At 40.0% G+C, this 18762-nt stretch overlaps 1 protein-coding gene across 1 annotated transcript in view; it reads left to right on the top strand.

Moving 5' to 3' along the window:
- The window catches only part of zcchc4 (zinc finger, CCHC domain containing 4), a 91159-nt gene that overhangs the window by 56404 nt on the left and 15993 nt on the right, over positions 1–18762 (top strand). The window contains exons 9-10 of the mRNA XM_061961216.2: positions 6012–6087; positions 6156–6207. Coding sequence (XP_061817200.1) covers positions 6012–6087; positions 6156–6207 — 128 coding nt within the window. The remainder of the gene's footprint in view (positions 1–6011; positions 6088–6155; positions 6208–18762) is intronic.

Genomic DNA, 18762 nt, shown 5'->3' with positions numbered 1-18762 from the left:
ACTATAATAATAATAACATAATAACACTTAAGTCATACATGAACAACGAGATTTTTTTTGAGCTTTGTCCAGTGGCATAGAAACTGCATTGATGTGCAGGTTGACAATAGTTTACATTTTAGCATTTTAGCATTGTCAGGAAGATGGAGAATAGAGGGCCGTGGGGGTGGGAACAGTCAGATGTCTGATGGGTGTTACGTTGATGTTGCAGCAATGCAATGTCCAGAGCACAATTATTGAGGTGGTGAAGAGTGAGGTAATAAGATGGTCCGGGGCAGCAAACGGGCAGGCATTTAGCAGTCTCACAGCCTGGAGATACAGACTGTGAGGCATTCTGGTGGTCCTGGCGCGAATCGATCTATACCTCCTTCCAGAGGGTAGCAGGTTGAAGAGGCCATGTGCTGGGTGGTATCTGTCCTTCAGGATGTTGTGTACTCGCTTTAGGCAGCGAGTTGTGTACATGGCACTCATCTCTGGGAGTATCGTACTTGTAATTTTCCCCGCCGCTTTAACCACTCGCTGGAGGGCCTGCTGCTGTTAGAGTTTTAACTTGCACTTACAGATGTAGCGACCAACTGTAGTTTCTGTGGTTTTCTGAAGTGTTCCTGAGCCCAAGTGGTGATATCCTTTACACACTGCCGTCGCTTTTTGATGCAGTGCCGCCTGAGGGATCAAAGTTGACAGGCATTGTCGCTTACGTGCAGTGATTTCTCCAGATTCTCTGCACCTTTTGATGATATTACAGACCGTAGATGGTGAAATCCCTGAATTCCTTGCAATAGCTGGTTGAGAAATGTTGTTCTTTAACTGTTGGGCAATTTGCTCACGCATTTGTTCACAAAGTGGTGACCCTCACCCCATCCTTATTTGTGAATAAGGATGGGGTGACTTTGAGTCACTAGAGAAAAGCGCTGTATAAATAGAATTCACTTCACTTCACTTAAAAAATAATGTTTTTTTTCCTTATAAGCGTGTTCTTCATCCTTGCCAGGTTTTGTGCCATTTGTGGGTGTTGTTGATAAATGGCTTTCGCTTTGCATAGTAGAGTTTTAACTTGCACTTACAGATGTAGCGACCAACTGTAGTTTCTGTGGTTTTCTGAAGTGTTCCAGAGCCCAAGTGGTGATATCCTTTACACACTGCCGTCGCTTTTTGATGCAGTGCCGCCTGAGGGATCAAAGTTGACAGGCATTGTCGCTTACATGCAGTGATTTCTCCAGATTCTCTGCACCTTTTGATGATATTACAGACCGTAGATGGTGAAATCCCTAAATTCCTTGCAATAGCTCGTTGAGAAATGTTGTTCTTAAACTGTTTGACAATTTGCTCACGCATTTGTTCACATAGTGGTGACCCTCACCCCATCCTTATTTGTGAATAAGGATGGGGTGACTTTGAGTCACTAGAGAAAAGCGCTATATAAATAGAATTCACTTCACTTCACTTAAAAAATTATGGTTTTTTTTCTTATAAGCGTGTTCTTCATCCTTGCCAGGTTTTGTGCCATTTGTGGGTGTTGTTGATAAATGGCTTTAGCTTTGCATAGTAGAGTTTTAACTTTCACTTACAGATGTAGCGACCAACTGTAGTTTCTGTGGTTTTCTGAAGTGTTCCTGAGCCCAAGTGGTGATATCCTTTACACACTGCCGTCGCTTTTTTGATGCAGTGCCGCCTGAGGGATCAAAGTTGACAGGCATTGTCGCTTACGTGCAGTGATTTCTCCAGATTCTCTGCACCTTTTCATGATATTACGGACCCTAGATGGTGAAATCCCTAAATTCCTTGCAATAGCTAGTTGAGAAATGTTGTTCTTTAACTGTTGGACAATTTGCTCACGCATTTGTTCACAAAGTGGTGACCCTCGCCCCATCCTTATTTGTGAATAAGGATGGGGTGACTTTGAGTCACTAGAGAAAAGCGCTATATAAATAGACTTCACTTCACTTCACTTAAAAAATAATGTTTTCTTTTCTTATAAGCGTGTTCTTCATCCTTGCCAGGTTTTGTGCCATTTGTGGGTGTTGTTGATAAATGGCTTTCGCTTTGCATAGTAGAGTTTTAACTTGCACTTACAGATGTAGCGACCAACTGTAGTTTCTGTGGTTTTCTGAAGTGTTCCTGAGCCCAAGTGGTGATATCCTTTACACACTGCCGTCGCTTTTTGATGCAGTGCCGCCTGAGGGATCAAAGTTGACAGGCATTGTCGCTTACGTGCAGTGATTTCTCCAGATTCTCTGCACCTTTTCATGATATTACGGACCCTAGATGGTGAAATCCCTAAATTCCTTGCAATAGCTAGTTGAGAAATGTTGTTCTTTAACTGTTGGACAATTTGCTCACGCATTTGTTCACAAAGTGGTGACCCTCGCCCCATCCTTATTTGTGAATAAGGATGGGGTGACTTTGAGTCACTAGAGAAAAGCGCTATATAAATAGACTTCACTTCACTTCACTTAAAAAATAATGTTTTTTTTCTTATAAACGTGTTCTTCATCCTTGCCAGGTTTTGTGCCATTTGTGGGTGTTGTTGATAAATGGCTTTCGCTTTGCATAGTAGAGTTTTAACTTGCACTTACAGATGTAGCGACCAACTGTAGTTTCTGTGGTTTTCTGAAGTGTTCCTGAGCCCAAGTGGTGATATCCTTTACACACTGCCGTCGCTTTTTTGATGCAGTGCCGCCTGAGGGATCAAAGTTGACAGGCATTGTCGCTTACGTGCAGTGATTTCTCCACATTCTCTGTACCTTTTGATGATATTACGGACCGTAGATGGTGAAATCCCTAAATTCCTTGCAATAGCTGATTGAGAAATGTTGTTCTTTAACTGTTGGACAATTTGCTCACGCATTTGTTCACAAAGTGGTGACCCTCACCCCATCCTTATTTGTGAATAAGGATGGGGTGACTTTGAGTCACTAGAGAAAAGCGCTATATAAATAGAATTCACTTCACTTCACTTAAAAAAATAATGTTTTTTTTTTCTTATAAGCGTGTTCTTCATCATTGCCAGGTTTTGTGCCATTTGTGGGTGTTGTTGATAAATGGCTTTCGCTTTGCATAGTAGAGTTTTAACTTGCACTTACAGATGTAGCGAGCAACTGTAGTTTCTGTGGTTTTCTGAAGTGTTCCTGAGCCCAAGTAGTGATATCCTTTACACACTGCCGTCGCTTTTTGATGCAGTGCCGCCTGAGGGATCAAAGTTGACAGGCATTGTCGCTTACGTGCAGTGATTTCTCCAGATTCTCTGCACCTTTTGATGATATTACAGACCGTAGATGGTGAAATCCCTAAATTCCTTGCAATAGCTCGTTGAGAAATGTTGTTCTTAAACTGTTTGACAATTTGCTCACGCATTTGTTCACAAAGTGGTGACCCTCACCCCATCCTTATTTGTGAATAAGGATGGGGTGACTTTGAGTCACTAGAGAAAAGCGCTATATAAATAGAATTCACTTCACTTCACTTAAAAAAATAATGTTTTTTTTTTCTTATAAGCGTGTTCTTCATCATTGCCAGGTTTTGTGCCATTTGTGGGTGTTGTTGATAAATGGCTTTCGCTTTGCATAGTAGAGTTTTAACTTGCACTTACAGATGTAGCGAGCAACTGTAGTTTCTGTGGTTTTCTGAAGTGTTCCTGAGCCCAAGTAGTGATATCCTTTACACACTGCCGTCACTTTTTGATGCAGTGCCGCCTGAGGGATCAAAGTTGACAGGCATTGTCGCTTACGTGCAGTGATTTCTCCAGATTCTCTGCACCTTTTGATGATATTACAGACCGTAGATGGTGAAATCCCTAAATTCCTTGCAATAGCTCGTTGAGAAATGTTGTTCTTAAACTGTTTGACAATTTGCTCACGCATTTGTTCACAAAGTGGTGACCCTCACCCCATCCTTATTTGTGAATAAGGATGGGGTGACTTTGAGTCACTAGAGAAAAGCGCTATATAAATAGAATTCACTTCACTTCACTTAAAAAATTGTTTTTTTTTCTTATAAGCGTGTTCTTCATCCTTGCCAGGTTTTGTGCCATTTGTGGGTGTTGTTGATAAATGGCTTTCGCTTTGCATAGTAGAGTTTTAACTTTCACTTACAGATGTAGCGACCAACTGTAGTTTCTGTGGTTTTCTGAAGTGTTCCTGAGCCCATGTGGTGATATCCTTTACACACTGCCGTCGCTTTTTTGATGCAGTGCCGCCTGAGGGATCAAAGTTGACAGGCATTGTCGCTTACGTGCAGTGATTTCTCCAGATTCTCTGCACCTTTTCATGATATTACGGACCCTAGATGGTGAAATCCCTAAATTCCTTGCAATAGCTGGTTGAGAAATGTTGTTCTTTAACTGTTGGACAATTTGCTCACGCATTTGTTCACAAAGTGGTGACCCTCGCCCCATCCTTATTTGTGAATAAGGATGGGGTGACTTTGAGTCACTAGAGAAAAGCGCTATATAAATAGACTTCACTTCACTTCACTTAAAAAATAATGTTTTCTTTTCTTATAAGCGTGTTCTTCATCCTTGCCAGGTTTTGTGCCATTTGTGGGTGTTGTTGATAAATGGCTTTCGCTTTGCATAGTAGAGTTTTAACTTGCACTTACAGATGTAGCGACCAACTGTAGTTTCTGTGGTTTTCTGAAGTGTTCCTGAGCCCAAGTGGTGATATCCTTTACACACTGCCGTCCCTTTTTGATGCAGTGTCGCCTGCGGGATCAAAGTTGACAGGCATTGTCGCTTACGTGCAGTGATTTTTTCCAGATTCTCTGCACCTTTTGATGATATTACGGACCGTAGATGGTGAAATACCTAAATTCCTTGCAATAGCTGGTTGAGAAATGTTGTTCTTTAACTGTTGGACAATTTGCTCACGCATTTGTTCACAAAGTGGTGACCCTCACCCCATCCTTATTTGTGAATAAGGATGGGGTGACTTTGAGTCACTAGAGAAAAGCGCTATATAAATAGTATTCACTTCACTTCACTTAAAAAAATAATGTTTTTTTTTCTTATAAGCGTGTTCTTCATCATTGCCAGGTTTTGTGCCATTTGTGGGTGTTGTTGATAAATGGCTTTCGCTTTGCATAGTAGAGTTTTAACTTGCACTTACAGATGTAGCGACCAACTGTAGTTTCTGTGGTTTTCTGAAGTGTTCCTGAGCCCAAGTGGTGATATCCTTTACACACTGCCGTCGCTTTTTTGATGCAGTGCCGCCTGAGGGATCAAAGTTGACAGGCATTGTCGCTTACGTGCAGTGATTTCTCCACATTCTCTATACCTTTTGATGATATTACGGACCGTAGATGGTGAAATCCCTAAATTCCTTGCAATAGCTGGTTGAGAAATGTTGTTCTTTAACTGTTGGACAATTTGCTCACGCATTTGTTCACAAAGTGGTGACCCTCACCCCATCCTTATTTGTGAATAAGGATGGGGTGACTTTGAGTCACTAGAGAAAAGCGCTATATAAATAGAATTCACTTCACTTCACTTAAAAAAATAATGGTTTTTTTTCTTATAAGCGTGTTCTTCATCATTGCCAGGTTTTGTGCCATTTGTGGGTGTTGTTGATAAATGGCTTTTGCTTTGCATAGTAGAGTTTTAACTTGCACTTACAGATGTAGCGACCAACTGTAGTTTCTGTGGTTTTCTGAAGTGTTCCTGAGCCCAAGTGGTGATATCCTTTACACACTGCCGTCGCTTTTTTGATGCAGTGCCGCCTGAGGGATCAAAGTTGACAGGCATTGTCGCTTACGTGCAGTGATTTCTCCACATTCTCTATACCTTTTGATGATATTACGGACCGTAGATGGTGAAATCCCTAAATTCCTTGCAATAGCTGGTTGAGAAATGTTGTTCTTTAACTGTTCACAAAGTGGTGACCCTCACCCCATCCTTATTTGTGAATAAGGATGGGGTGACTTTGAGTCACTAGAGAAAAGCGCTATATAAATAGAATTCACTTCACTTAAAAGATAATGTTTTCTTTTCTTATAAGCGTGTTCTTCATCCTTGCCAGGTTTTGTGCCATTTGCAAGCGCTACGTCTCCTCCCTCAACAAGCACTGTGCTAAATGCAAAGTCTGCCCCTCCAAGGTAACAAGTTCTTTGTAAGGAATCTCAAAAATATCTTATGAATTCCACTAATGAAGGTTTGTTTTTAGGATGGCCGTCAATGGAGGCACTGCTCGCTTTGCGAGAAATGCGTGAAACCATGTAAGTAACTAAAATTTATTTTAATTATTTGGGGGGGAAAAACGATAAAATGAATCAGGAATTTGACAACAGTGATTTAATTAAGTTAAAGTTACAGTTACAGTTAAAGTACCAATGATTGTCACACACACACACACACACACACACACACACACACACACACACACACACACACACACACACACACACACACACACACACACACACTAGGTGTGGTGAAATGTGTCTTCTGCATTTGACCCATCCCCTTGTTCACCCCTTGGGAGGTGAGGGGAGCAGTGGGCAGCAGCAGTGGCCGCGCCCGGGAATCATTTTTGGTGATTTAACCCCCAATTCCAACCCTTGATGCTGAGTGCCAAGCAGGGAGGTAATGGGTCCCATTTTTATAGTCTTTGGTATGAACTCACGACCTACTGATCTCAGGGCGGACACTCTAAGCCAGGGGAAGGGAACCTATGGCTCTAGAGCCAGATGTGGCTCTTTTGATGACTGCATCTGGCTCTCAGAGAAATCGTAGCTGACATTGCTTAACACGATAAGTCAGTGTTTTTCAACCTTTTCTGAGCCAAGGCACATTTTTTTCATTGACAAAATTCTGAGGCACACCACCAGCAGAAAACATAAACAAATGAAACTCAGTAGTCGATACTGACAATAAAAAGTTGTTCTCGCAATTGTTGGATACCAAGCATGCATCAATATAGCTCTTGTCTCAATGTAGGTGTACTGTCACCACCTGTCTCATCGCGCCGTAACTTATTTTGTGTTTTTTGGTGTTTTCCCGTGTGTCTTGCGCTCCTATTTTGGTGGCTTTTCCTCTTTTGTTGGTATTTTCCTGTAGCAGTTTCATGTCTTCCTTGAATGCTATTCCCCGCAGCTGCTTTGTTTTCGCAATCAAGACTATTTAAGTTGTGCGGACGCACTCCTTCTTTGTGGTGACATTGTTGATTGTCATGCCATGTACGCATGTACTTTGTGGACGCCGTCTGCTCCACGCGCTGTAAGTCTTTGCTGTCGTCCAGCATTCTGGTTTTGTTTACTTTGCAGCCAGTTCAGTTTTAGTTTCGTTTTGCTTCAATGCCTTTTCTTAGTGGCACTTAGTGATCACGACAAACCATGTTCCCGACATCTGCAAAGCAATTAGCTACATGCTGCCACCTACTGATATGGAAGAGTATTACACGGTTACTCTGCCGAGCTCTGGACAGCACCGACACTCAACAACGGCACATTTGAAGATTATAATTACTGGTTTGCAAAAAATATTTTTAACCCAAATAGGTGAAAATAGATAATCTCCCACGACACACCAGACTGTATCTCACGGCACACTAGTTGAAAAACACAGCGATAAGTAATGAATAATTCCGCTGGTAATCACAGTGTTAAAAATAACGTTCAACATGCAAAACATTATCATGCATTTTAATCCATCCATCCGTTTTCTACCGCACCTGTTCAAGAAGTCGCATTAATGGTAAGAACTATTTCATTCATTATTGGTTAGGTTCAGAATAACAATGTTATTAAAAAGAAGAAGATACTTATTATACTCTTAAAATGTTACTTACTTAAAGGGGAACATTATCACCAGACCTATGTAAGCGTCAATATATACCTTGATGTTGCAGAAAAAAGACCATATATTTTTTTAACCGATTTCCAAACTCTAAATGGGTGAATTTTGGCGAATTAAACGCCTTTCTGATATTCGCTCTCGTTGTGACGTCACATCGGGAAGCAATCCGCCATTTTCTCAAACACCGAGTCAAATCAGCTCTGTTATTTTCCGTTTTTTCGACTGTTTTCCGTACCTTGAATACATCATGCCTCGTCGGTGTGTTGTCGGAGGGTGTAACAACACGAACAGGGACGGATTCAAGTTGCACCAGTGGCCCAAAGATGCGAAAGTGGCAAGATATTGGACGTTTGTTCCGCACACTTTACCGACGAAAGCTAAGCTACGACAGAGATGGCAAGAATGTGTGGATATCCTGCGACACTCAAAGCAGATGCATTTCCAACGATAAAGTCAAAGAAATCTGCCGCCAGACCCCCATTGAATCTGCCGGAGTGTGTGAGCAATTCAGGGACAAAGGACCTCGGTAGCACGGCAAGCAATGGCGGCAGTTTGTTCCCGCAGACGAGCGAGCTAAACCCCCTGGATGTCTTGGCTCACACCGTCCCTTATGCCACCAAAGATGATCAAGAGAAGAATATCGACCCTAGCTTCCCTGGCCTGCTGACATCAACTCCAAAACTGGACAGATCAGCTTTCAGGAAAAGAGCGCGGATGAGGGTATGTCTACAGAATATATTAATTGATGAAAATTGGGCTGTCTGCACTCTCAAAGTGCATGTTGTTGCCAAATGTATTTCATATGCTGTAAACCTAGTTCATAGTTGTTAGTTTCCTTTAATGCCAAACAAACACATACCAATCGTTGGTTAGAATCGCCGAATTCGTCCTCGCTTTCTCCCGTGTCGCTGGCTGTCGTGTCGTTTTCGTCGGTTTCACTTGCATACGGTTCAAACCGATATGGCTCAATAGCTTCAGTTTCTTCTTCAATTTCGTTTTCGCTACCTGCCTCCACACTACAACCATCCGTTTCAATACATTCGTAATCTGTTGAATCGCTTAAGCCGCTGAAATCCGAGTCTGAATCCGAGCTAATGTCGCTATAGCTTGCTGTTCTTTCCGCCATGTTTGTTTGTGTTGGCTTCACTATGTGACGTCACAGGAAAATGGACGGGTGTTTATAACGATGGTTAAAATCAGGCACTTTGAAGCTTTTTTTAGGGATATTGCGTGATGGGTAAAATTTTGAAAAAAACTTCGAAAAATATAAGCCACTGGGAACTGATTTTTAATGGTTTTAACCATTCTGAAATTGTGATAATGTTCCCCTTTAAAAATGCACACATTTAGTTGTATTCAGTGTTAAAAAACTATTATATGGCTCTCACGGAGATACATTTTAAAATATTTGGCTTTCATGGCTCTCTCAGCCAAAAAGGTTCCCGACCCCTGCTCTAACTACTAAGCCACTGAGTAGGTTACTCTCCAAAAAGTTTTTGAGGAAGAAAAACATTACAAAATGATGACCAAAATTGACAAAACAAAGCTTTTTCTGGTCTTGAACCTTAATCCATACGCTAAGTGAGTTGACAATCAGCTGGTTGCTCATGTGGGAGTTTTTTTTTATTTACCATCTTATTTTACACTTGTGAATGTTCATTTTATACAGTATTCCTATTCCTATTTTTACACTGATAAAAAAGAAAACCTTCATTTTAAACATCCTCGTGGTCTTTATAATGTTGTTTTTTAACGTTACATTACTTATTTTGACACTTGTTTGTAATGGCTAACTGGTATAAGTATCATCACCATTAAAGCGAGTGTCATGAGAAGCGTTTCAGTTTATTTCGAACATGCAAACTAGGTGTCATAAATTGTTTACAGTTACCAGAGGTGGGTAGTAACTAGTGCTGGGCGATATGGCCTTTTATTAATATCTCGATATTTTTAGGCCATGTCACGATACACGATATATATCTCGATATTTTGCCTTGAATGAACACTTGATACATATAATCACAGCAGTATGATGATTCTATGTGTCTACATTAAACATTCTTATTCATACTGCATTAATATATGCTCATTTTAAACTTTCATGCAGAGAGGGAAATCACAACTAAGTCAATTTAGCAAAAGTGTATTTATTAAACAGTTATTAAGCAGTGGCACAAACATTTATGTCATTTCCAAAACAGAAAGTGCAAGATTGTCAGAGACATTTTAAAATAAGCTTTTAGTGCACTTTTGTGCATGATGTCACTAAGATGACATATCAAAACAACACTAAATTAAAGTGCACTTTTTGTACAGAACGCCACTACAGTAGTTTAAAACTAATAAAGTGCACTTTTGTGCATGATGTCACACAAGATATTTCAATAAGTGTCAAATAAAAATGAGCTGCATAATAGGAACTCAAATAGTGTATGTCCTTCGCTATGTGGTAGGTTCCTGCGGACGTTATCTCCTTCTGTTGGTGACTATTTGTTTCATACTGTGTTGATCTGGAAATGGTTGCTTGGGCATTTTGTTGGTGTGGCACCGGCCGGAGATGTTGACATGCAGAGTTTCAAGCACTCCTCATTCTCTAGCGGGTGACTTTTCAAATGATGCTACGTATTAGCAGTAATGCTACTTTTTGTAGCAACGCTATTGCCGCATACTTGACATATTACGGTTGTCTGTTCAACATATTCCCGCTTGAAGCCAAACCATCGCCAGACGATGGACCCCGTGCTGTTTTTCTTGGGAATTAATTCTTCTTCCTTCATTTGTTACCAGATTCGCACCTTCTTTCTCTCGTGTTACCACTCGCACCACAGCTAACGTTACCCATGCCGCTACCTCTCTGCCCCGCGAGGGCGTATGACGTTGCATGCGTGACACTATGTGACGTATGTAATAGGGATGTCCCGATCTGATATTTGGATCGGATCGGCTGCCGATATTTGCCAAAAAATGCGTATCGGCAAGGCATGGGAAAATGCCGATCCAGATCCAGTTAAAAAAAAACCTCTGATCCCTGTTTTCCAACGCACCGATTTAAATAATACATTCCACTTTTCTGCTGCTCCCTAATTTCCGTTCCGCATTTTCCAGCACACCTTCAACACATTCACAGGTCTGTGGATTCTCACGCAGTTGCTTTTAGCTGCTGGCATTACACGACAGGCTCTTCTCATTCTTTTCTGTGTCTCCCTCTCACAGACGCGAGTGCACCTTCTTACACACGTCACATACTGTCACGTCATACGTCACATACGTATACGTCCTCCCCGAGCAGAGAGGTAGCAGCATGGCTAACGTTAGCTGTGATGCTAGCGCAGCCGTGCGAGCAACGCTCCCTCTAAGGTGCGCGCCTGTGCAATTACGCACTGTTCAAGCGTCCTCTGCGCACGGCAAATCTATACCACGCACAAAATCAAATAAAAAAATAAGCGCATAACAATTTTCGACACACGGACACGACAGAGAAAACAGTTTTCGTCATCATTGTTCAAATATTGTGACGTCTGTCGAGACGCTTATCTCCATTCGGTGCCACACGTCCACACCATCAAAATGCCGAGGCAAAAATTTCCACATCAACACCGTATGAAAAAATTTGTGATTTTTTTAGTTGTGATTTCCTTTTCTGCATGAAAGTTTAAAAGTAGCATATATTAATGCAGTATGAAGAAGAATGTTTTAATGTAGACATGCAAGCCTTGAAAGAAAATTTTGAAAATCAAGACTACATTTCCTGCAAATGGGTTAATTTCTACCCTATATTTTAACTTTAGATTTATTCTCATATCAAACTCTTTTGGCTGTCTTTTTGACACTTACATCCGGCGCCCCCCTCCACACCCTGGATTATAAATAATGTAAATAATTCAATGTGATTATCTTGTGTGATGACTGTATTATGATGATAGTATATATCTGATAGTATATATCTGTATCATGAATCAATTTAAGTGGACCCCGACTTAAACAAGTTGAAAAACTTATTGGGGTGTTACCATTTAGTGGTCAATTGTACGGAATATGTACTTCACTGTGCAACCTACTAATAAAAGTCTCAATCAAACAATCAAAACACATAGAATCATCATACTGCTGTGATTATATGCATCAAGTGTTCATTCAAGGCTAAGGCAAAATATCGAGATATATATCGTGTATCGCAATATGGCCTTAAAATATTGCAATATTAAAAAAAGGCCATATCGCCCAGCCCTAGTTCAATGATGCCATTTCTGTTTGTCATGTATAATTTTGTCTATTTTGTGTTTATCCTTGAATAAACAGGTCAGTTTCTTGTTACCAACCATTGTGTATTATTCAAACTCCCCTAATTCAGCTGGCTAGTTGTTATCAAGAGTACTAAAACCCTTTTCAACATGATTCTGACAACTAAGTAGGCTAAATAACTTTAAACTTTAATACATGCTCAGATAGGCCAGTATCGGTCAGTATCGGTATCGGTCAGTATCGGTATCGGATCGGAAGTGCAAAAACAATATCGGTATCGGATCGGAAGTGCAAAAACCTGGATCGGGACATCCCTAGTATGTAACAAGGTGCGCTTGTTTTATGTCTCTGTGAGAAGGAGAGACAATAAATAGTGAAAAGTGCATGGGTGTCAAACTCTGGCCCGCGGGCCAAATTTGGCCCGCCGTGTAATTTCACTTGGTCCTTGAGGCGATATCAAATTAACACTAAAGCTGGCCCGCCGATCCTCCCGGGAGTCTTCCTGCCAGCCAGCCAGTCAGCCAGCCAGCCAGCCAGCCAGCCAGCCAGCCAGCCAGCCAGCCAAACGAGTCCTGGCCCAGTCACATAACATGTGCGGCTTCTGCACGCACACACATTAGAATGCAACGCACACTTCATCAACAGCAATACAGGTTACACTGAGGGTAGCCGAATAAAAAACTTTAACACTGTTAGAAATATACGCCACACTGTGAATCCACACCAAACCAGAACCTTTTGCAGCACTAACTCTTCCGGGACGCTACAAGGTGTGTGTGTGTGTGTGGGGGGGGGGGGTTGTTGGTAGCGGGGGCGTATTTTGTAGCGTCCCGGAAGAGTTAGTGCTGCAAAGGATTCTGGGTATTTGTTCTGTTGTGTTTATGTTGTGTTACGGTGCGGATGTTCTCCCGAAATGTGTTTGTCATTCTTGTTTGGTGTAGATTCACAGTGTGGCGTATATTTCTAACAGTGTTAAAGTTTTTTATACTGGCACCCTCAGTGTAACCTGCATCGCTGTTGATGAAGTATGCGTTGCATTCACTCGTGTGTGCTTCCAGAAGCCGCACATATCTTGTGACTGGGTCTGAACAATGTTAGAATGGATGAAAAGCGGACCTGACGATAGCTCGTAGAGGACGTTAAAGGTTAATTTGTTCAACCATGGTCCGAGGCTTTGTTCAGTTTTAAATTTTGGCCCACTCTGTATTTGAGTTTGACACCTCTGATGTAGTGTAATACCCGCAGCTAAAAGCAACTGCGTGAGAACGTATACTCGAATATCACTATATAGTCATTTTCTATATCACACAGAGACAAACACGCAATATATCGAGTATATTCGATATATCGCCCAGCCTTAGTAGTAACCCGCTACATTTTCTGCACCTAAGTAACTTTTTGGATGAATTGTACTTGTTAGAGTAGTTTTAACGCCGCATACATTTTACTTTTACTTGGGGATTTTTTGTAAAGAAGAAACGCTACTTTTCATCATCATCATCATTTCTTTTTATTCCTTTCATGAAAATGCATATATACAAGCCATATACAGTTGACACTTTCATTGTTTTTTTGTTTCTTATACATTTCCATGATCAGAAAGGAGCAGATGGAAGAATACTATTCTTATATTTATCTGCCCCCTTTTTAACACAAATTATTTTAGATGACTTTATCACTGTTCCCTCCACCAACACCCCAACTCCAACATACTTTTAATGTTCGTTTAAGCATTTTCAAAATGACACGTCCAGTCAAAAGCAAAAATCAGTTTGATATAATTCCAGTTGTCTCTTTTTGTAACTCTTTTTAAATTCAAAGATATTCTTGCAACTTTTTAAGTCTTTGTCTAGAGAATTCCATGCTTTCACACGAGCGACAGACAAGCACATTTGCTTCAAATTTGTTCGCACTCTTGGATGTTTAAAATCATATGGCCTTCTGTGGTTCTTTTACTCCATTACATTGAGTTGCCCTCCGATCGTTATATTTTATTATTTCACAATTATTTATAATCTATTGATTAATGGAGAATTGTACTTTTTTTTTGGAATTTTGCCCATCGTTCACAATCATTATGAAAGAGGAGACGGATGGGTTTTTTTCATCCATTCTAACTCGTAAATAAACGTAAATCACAGTTTTTATTGGAGTCAATGGGAGGTCCTCCATTCCGCCCATAAAAGAATCATCCAAAAAAGCACCAACAGTACTCCATTTCCATTTGGTGACTTGAATATTAACCAAGTATTAGCGATATTGTTATTAAAAACGCTACCACGGACAAACTATAGCGGCGCCGTGATCAGAGGGAGCTAACAGTTTGTGCTGCTGTGTTGACTTCACTGGCTGGTGAGCTGCTTTCACGCCTCCGAGCTCGCGAAAGTTTATTCTAGATCATAAATAATCAGTGTTGGGTTAGTTACTGAAAACCAGTAACTAGTTACAGTTACTAGTTACTTTATTTCAAAAGTAACTCAGTTACTAAACTCAGTTACTTACACCAAAAAGTAATGCGTTACTGTGAAAAGTAACTATTTAGTTACTTATATATATATTTTTTATTTTTTTAAGGCCCCCTTTAATGCCCTTTTAGCCTTCATTTCAGTACTGTTATTGCACTGGAGAATAATACAATCTGTTGATCAACTTGACGTGCATTTGCATCACTGAACTCTGCTAAGCAATGTGGTCTACATACAACACACAAAGACAAAGATATGTTTCAAAGGGCCAATTTATTTCAGGCCAGAACAAATTGACACAACTATTTTAAATAGCTGCAACATAACATACATAAGTAACAAACCGCATAATAACAACATAGCTGTAAACCAAGGAAGGCACACACTACATACACAAAGCCTAACCAGGCGTTTTTCTCTCTCAAGGAATTCTGAAATAAAATCATATCTGAAGCCCAGATCACTCTACATATTTCCCCACTTTTAGTTTAGAGATAAGGAAAGACTGGCCTGGCCCACCAGCTACCCTCTTTATGTTTGTGAACTTTATAGTCTATACATTTAGAGTGATGTGATAATCAAACACTCTAGAAGTCTAGAATGAAAGAGTATATAAGAGAATTGACAGAGTGTGTGTACTTTCAGTGCGCAGTGCCTCGTTAAAATCCAGCCGCTGTTGCTTAGGAGGTGAAGTGTGTCTCTTTACTAGCTTCGTCGAAGCATGTTGCTTTTGTAGCTGTTTCAGCAGATTTGAATTGCTGTTTTGGGCTGTAGATAGGATCTTTGATCCAAGACACAACTTACATTTAACTAAAATGTTATTTTCTTTGTGGTCGACAAAAGAAAAGTAGTGAGAATATCTCCATGTTAAGAAACTTGGCTTCGGGCTTCGCCATGACGTCTTGTTAGTAAACACAGACACGCCCCCTCCCACACACACACACATACACACAGACACACAGCGCGCGGCGCGCCTCTTCCTTGTCGCCTCTTCTTTGTCGCCTCTTCCGCAGCGCTCCAATAAAACACACTCAGATCTTCTCAGTTTCTAGCCGATACTACATAAAAATAACGCAGTAACGCATCATATAGTAACGGTAACTGAGTTACTCAATATAAAAAATAACACGTTACATTAGTATTTACCGCCGAAAGTAACGGCGTTACAGTAACGCGTTACTTTGTAACGTGTTAGTCCCAACACTGTAAATAATGCAAATTTGGCATCCAATTTAGACCCAGAAATGGCAAGAAAGACACCCACCTTTTTATCTTTGCAAGGATTATGAGTTATTCTTCATGTAAAAGAGAATATATGAACATTCTAGCAGTCGGCATCTCCGTGAAAGCAGACCTTGTACTGTAAGTGATGTTTTACGATGTTTGTGTGCGCTCATGAAGTCTGCACTGAGTAATAATCGGAAAAAACGAACGTTGAAATACAGTACATTTGTGGTCAAAAGTTTACATACACTTGTAAAGAACCTAATGCCATGGCTGTCTTGAGTTTACAATAATTTCCAAAACTCCTATTTTTTTGTGATAGAGTGATTGGAGCACATACTCGTTGGTCACAAAAAACCTTCATGAAGTTTGGTTCTTTATTATGCGTCTACTGAAAATGTGAGCAAATGTGCTGGGTCAAAAGTATACATACAGCAATGTTAATATTTGCTTACATGTCCCTTGGCAAGTTTCATTGCAATAAGGTGCTTTTGGTAGCCATCCACAAGCTTCTGCTTGAATTTTTGACCACTCCTCTTGACAAAATTGGTGCAGTTCAGCTAAATGTGTTGGTTTTCTGACATGGACTTGTTTCTTCAGCATTGTCTCCACGTTTAAATCAGGACTTTGGGAAGGCCATTCTAAAACCTTCACTCTAGCCTGATTTAGCCATTCCATTACCACTTTTGACATGTGTTTGGTGTCTGCGCCCAAGACCCAACCTCCGGGCTGATGATTTTAGGTAATCCTCCTTTTTCATTGTCCCATTTACTCTCTGTAAAGCACCAGTTCCATTGGCAGCAAAACAGGCCCAGAGTATAATACTACCACCACCATGCTTGACGGTAGGAATTGTGTTCCTGGGATTAAAGGCCTCACCTTTTCGCCTCCAAACATATTGCTGGATATTGTGGCCAAACAGCTCAATTTTTGTTTCATCTGACCACAGGACTTTCCTCCAGAAGGTCTTATCTTTTGTCCTTTTGACCACGACTGTATGTGCCTGTTACTACATTACATATATCAGGCATGTGATTTTTCCGTCTAAAGTAGGAATTCCGTCTTTTTTAATCGCGGGGGGAAAAAAAAAATTATCTCCCGTTTTTCTGTTTCTTTTTCCGACCCTAAATCAAGATTCGAGACGTAGTTTATATTACGCCGTAGTTGATTGGTCGATATGTTCCTTGTGACCAATCAGGACATCTGTTATGAATGATGATTTTAATAACGTTCATTCATAATGGTTATTACCGCCATTTTCCATATGTAAACGATGTCGGTTCTCGAGAGAAAGGACGCTTTACGAGTAGAAGAAATTGATAAACATGTCAAAAATAAGTTTCGATGGGACTGGATGGAAAGGGAAATCATTGATACTGTTGGGAAGAAGGAAGTTACGACTTTGTTCGGTGATTTTATTCGGAAAATCGATCGTCCCGGAAAGGTTTTGTGCACGTGGTGTCATGATAATATTGACTATGGATCACGAGGTTTCAAGGCTTTGGAAGTACATGCGAAACGCCAAAAACATATGAAACAACTTGAAGCAAGGAAAACGAACTTTTCACTAGCTGGTACTTTTGGATGTCAACCGAAAGTGAGCAAACCTTACGGACTTCATCCTTTGTTTACATCGACAACTGCCGTAGACATCGAGAGGAAAGATCCACCCAAACAACCCACTTCAGTTGCAGACAGGGTTGTTAATAATGAGGTAAGCTAAAAAATATTTGCTTGCGAAATACGCATGTTTGTTTTAAATATTAACCAATTATTGCTTTGCGAAATATAAATGGGTTTTTCTAAAAATGTGAAAATATATTATGAAATTACAGAAATTCAAAGAGTCGCATTATTGATTCCAGTTAACAATTTATTTGAAATAAATTTGCATTTAATACTATTTTGTAATATTAAGTTCTTATGTAGTCTCTTGAAACAATATTGTCAGTGGTGTAACAATCTTGAAGGTAAATATTTTCACACTTGTTTCATGCAATATGTCAGCGTCCTCACATTATTATTATTTCCTATTTTCAAATATGAGTAAACAATACTAAACATGTTTAATTATTTTCATATATTTATATCCTATTTTGGCGAAAAGAATGACATGTTTACATTTGGTATTTTGTTATATTTATAACTAAACTTGTAGGCAATTAGGCATATACATTAAAACTGTGAATTGTTATTAGTGGTTATGTATTTTACAATTAATGCTACTTTCTGATAGCATATATCATGTAAAAGTCTTAACTTTAAAATATATTTTGTATAATAATAAATCTTGGCAAACCTGTTACACCACTGATAATTTTTTTTACCCCATATATACAATATCTGACTAATAGTAATGATAGAATGATTTCAAATATGAAAGGACATTTTATTTTAGAGCAATCTGCTTATTACCAAAACCTAGGCAAATTTTGAGAATGACCCATATTGTGTAAGAAGCTACAAAAGCAGAGACCAAAAGGAAAATGCAGGCTGCTCAGAAATTTGCAAGGAAAGCTCATGTTAGGGCTCTCCGAGAAAGCTAATGTGTGAAGTGAACTGAAGTAATGTGGTAATACTGTAAATAAACTGTAGATAATAACACTGATCAATGTGACACCTGTGGATGTTACAAGATGTAAATATTAGTGACTAAATACTGTTGGGACTGAACCATATACAGTGATTCATTAGGATAATTGGGTTATGTATGTTCTATAATGATGTTTTCATGTCTTTAAACACTAAAATATTTTCTTCAAATGGTGCTGTCTTTGTTAATTTTAGCATGTTAAATTGGTGAAAAACCAGGAGCTTCGGGGGGCATCGCCCCCCTTGTCCCCTCCCACCAGGGCACCTGGACCTGGCTGGGGGCCTTCGTCCCCCAGACCCCCGGAAATTATTTCAGTCTTTTTCATTGTGGTCAAATCACATGCCTGATATATACCATACTTAGTGTGTATATAAAACCTTAATAGACGTGTTTGGATGTTTTCTAGAGCGCTTTTATAGGCAGAATAGAGCAACTTTCATTGGCTTCATTGA

The sequence above is a fragment of the Nerophis lumbriciformis genome, linkage group LG05 (genome assembly GCF_033978685.3).
Source record: "Nerophis lumbriciformis linkage group LG05, RoL_Nlum_v2.1, whole genome shotgun sequence".
Lineage (NCBI taxonomy): Eukaryota > Metazoa > Chordata > Actinopteri > Syngnathiformes > Syngnathidae > Nerophis > Nerophis lumbriciformis.
Note: the sequence above shows the minus strand (reverse complement) of the source record. Positions and strands in the feature narration are given on the sequence as shown.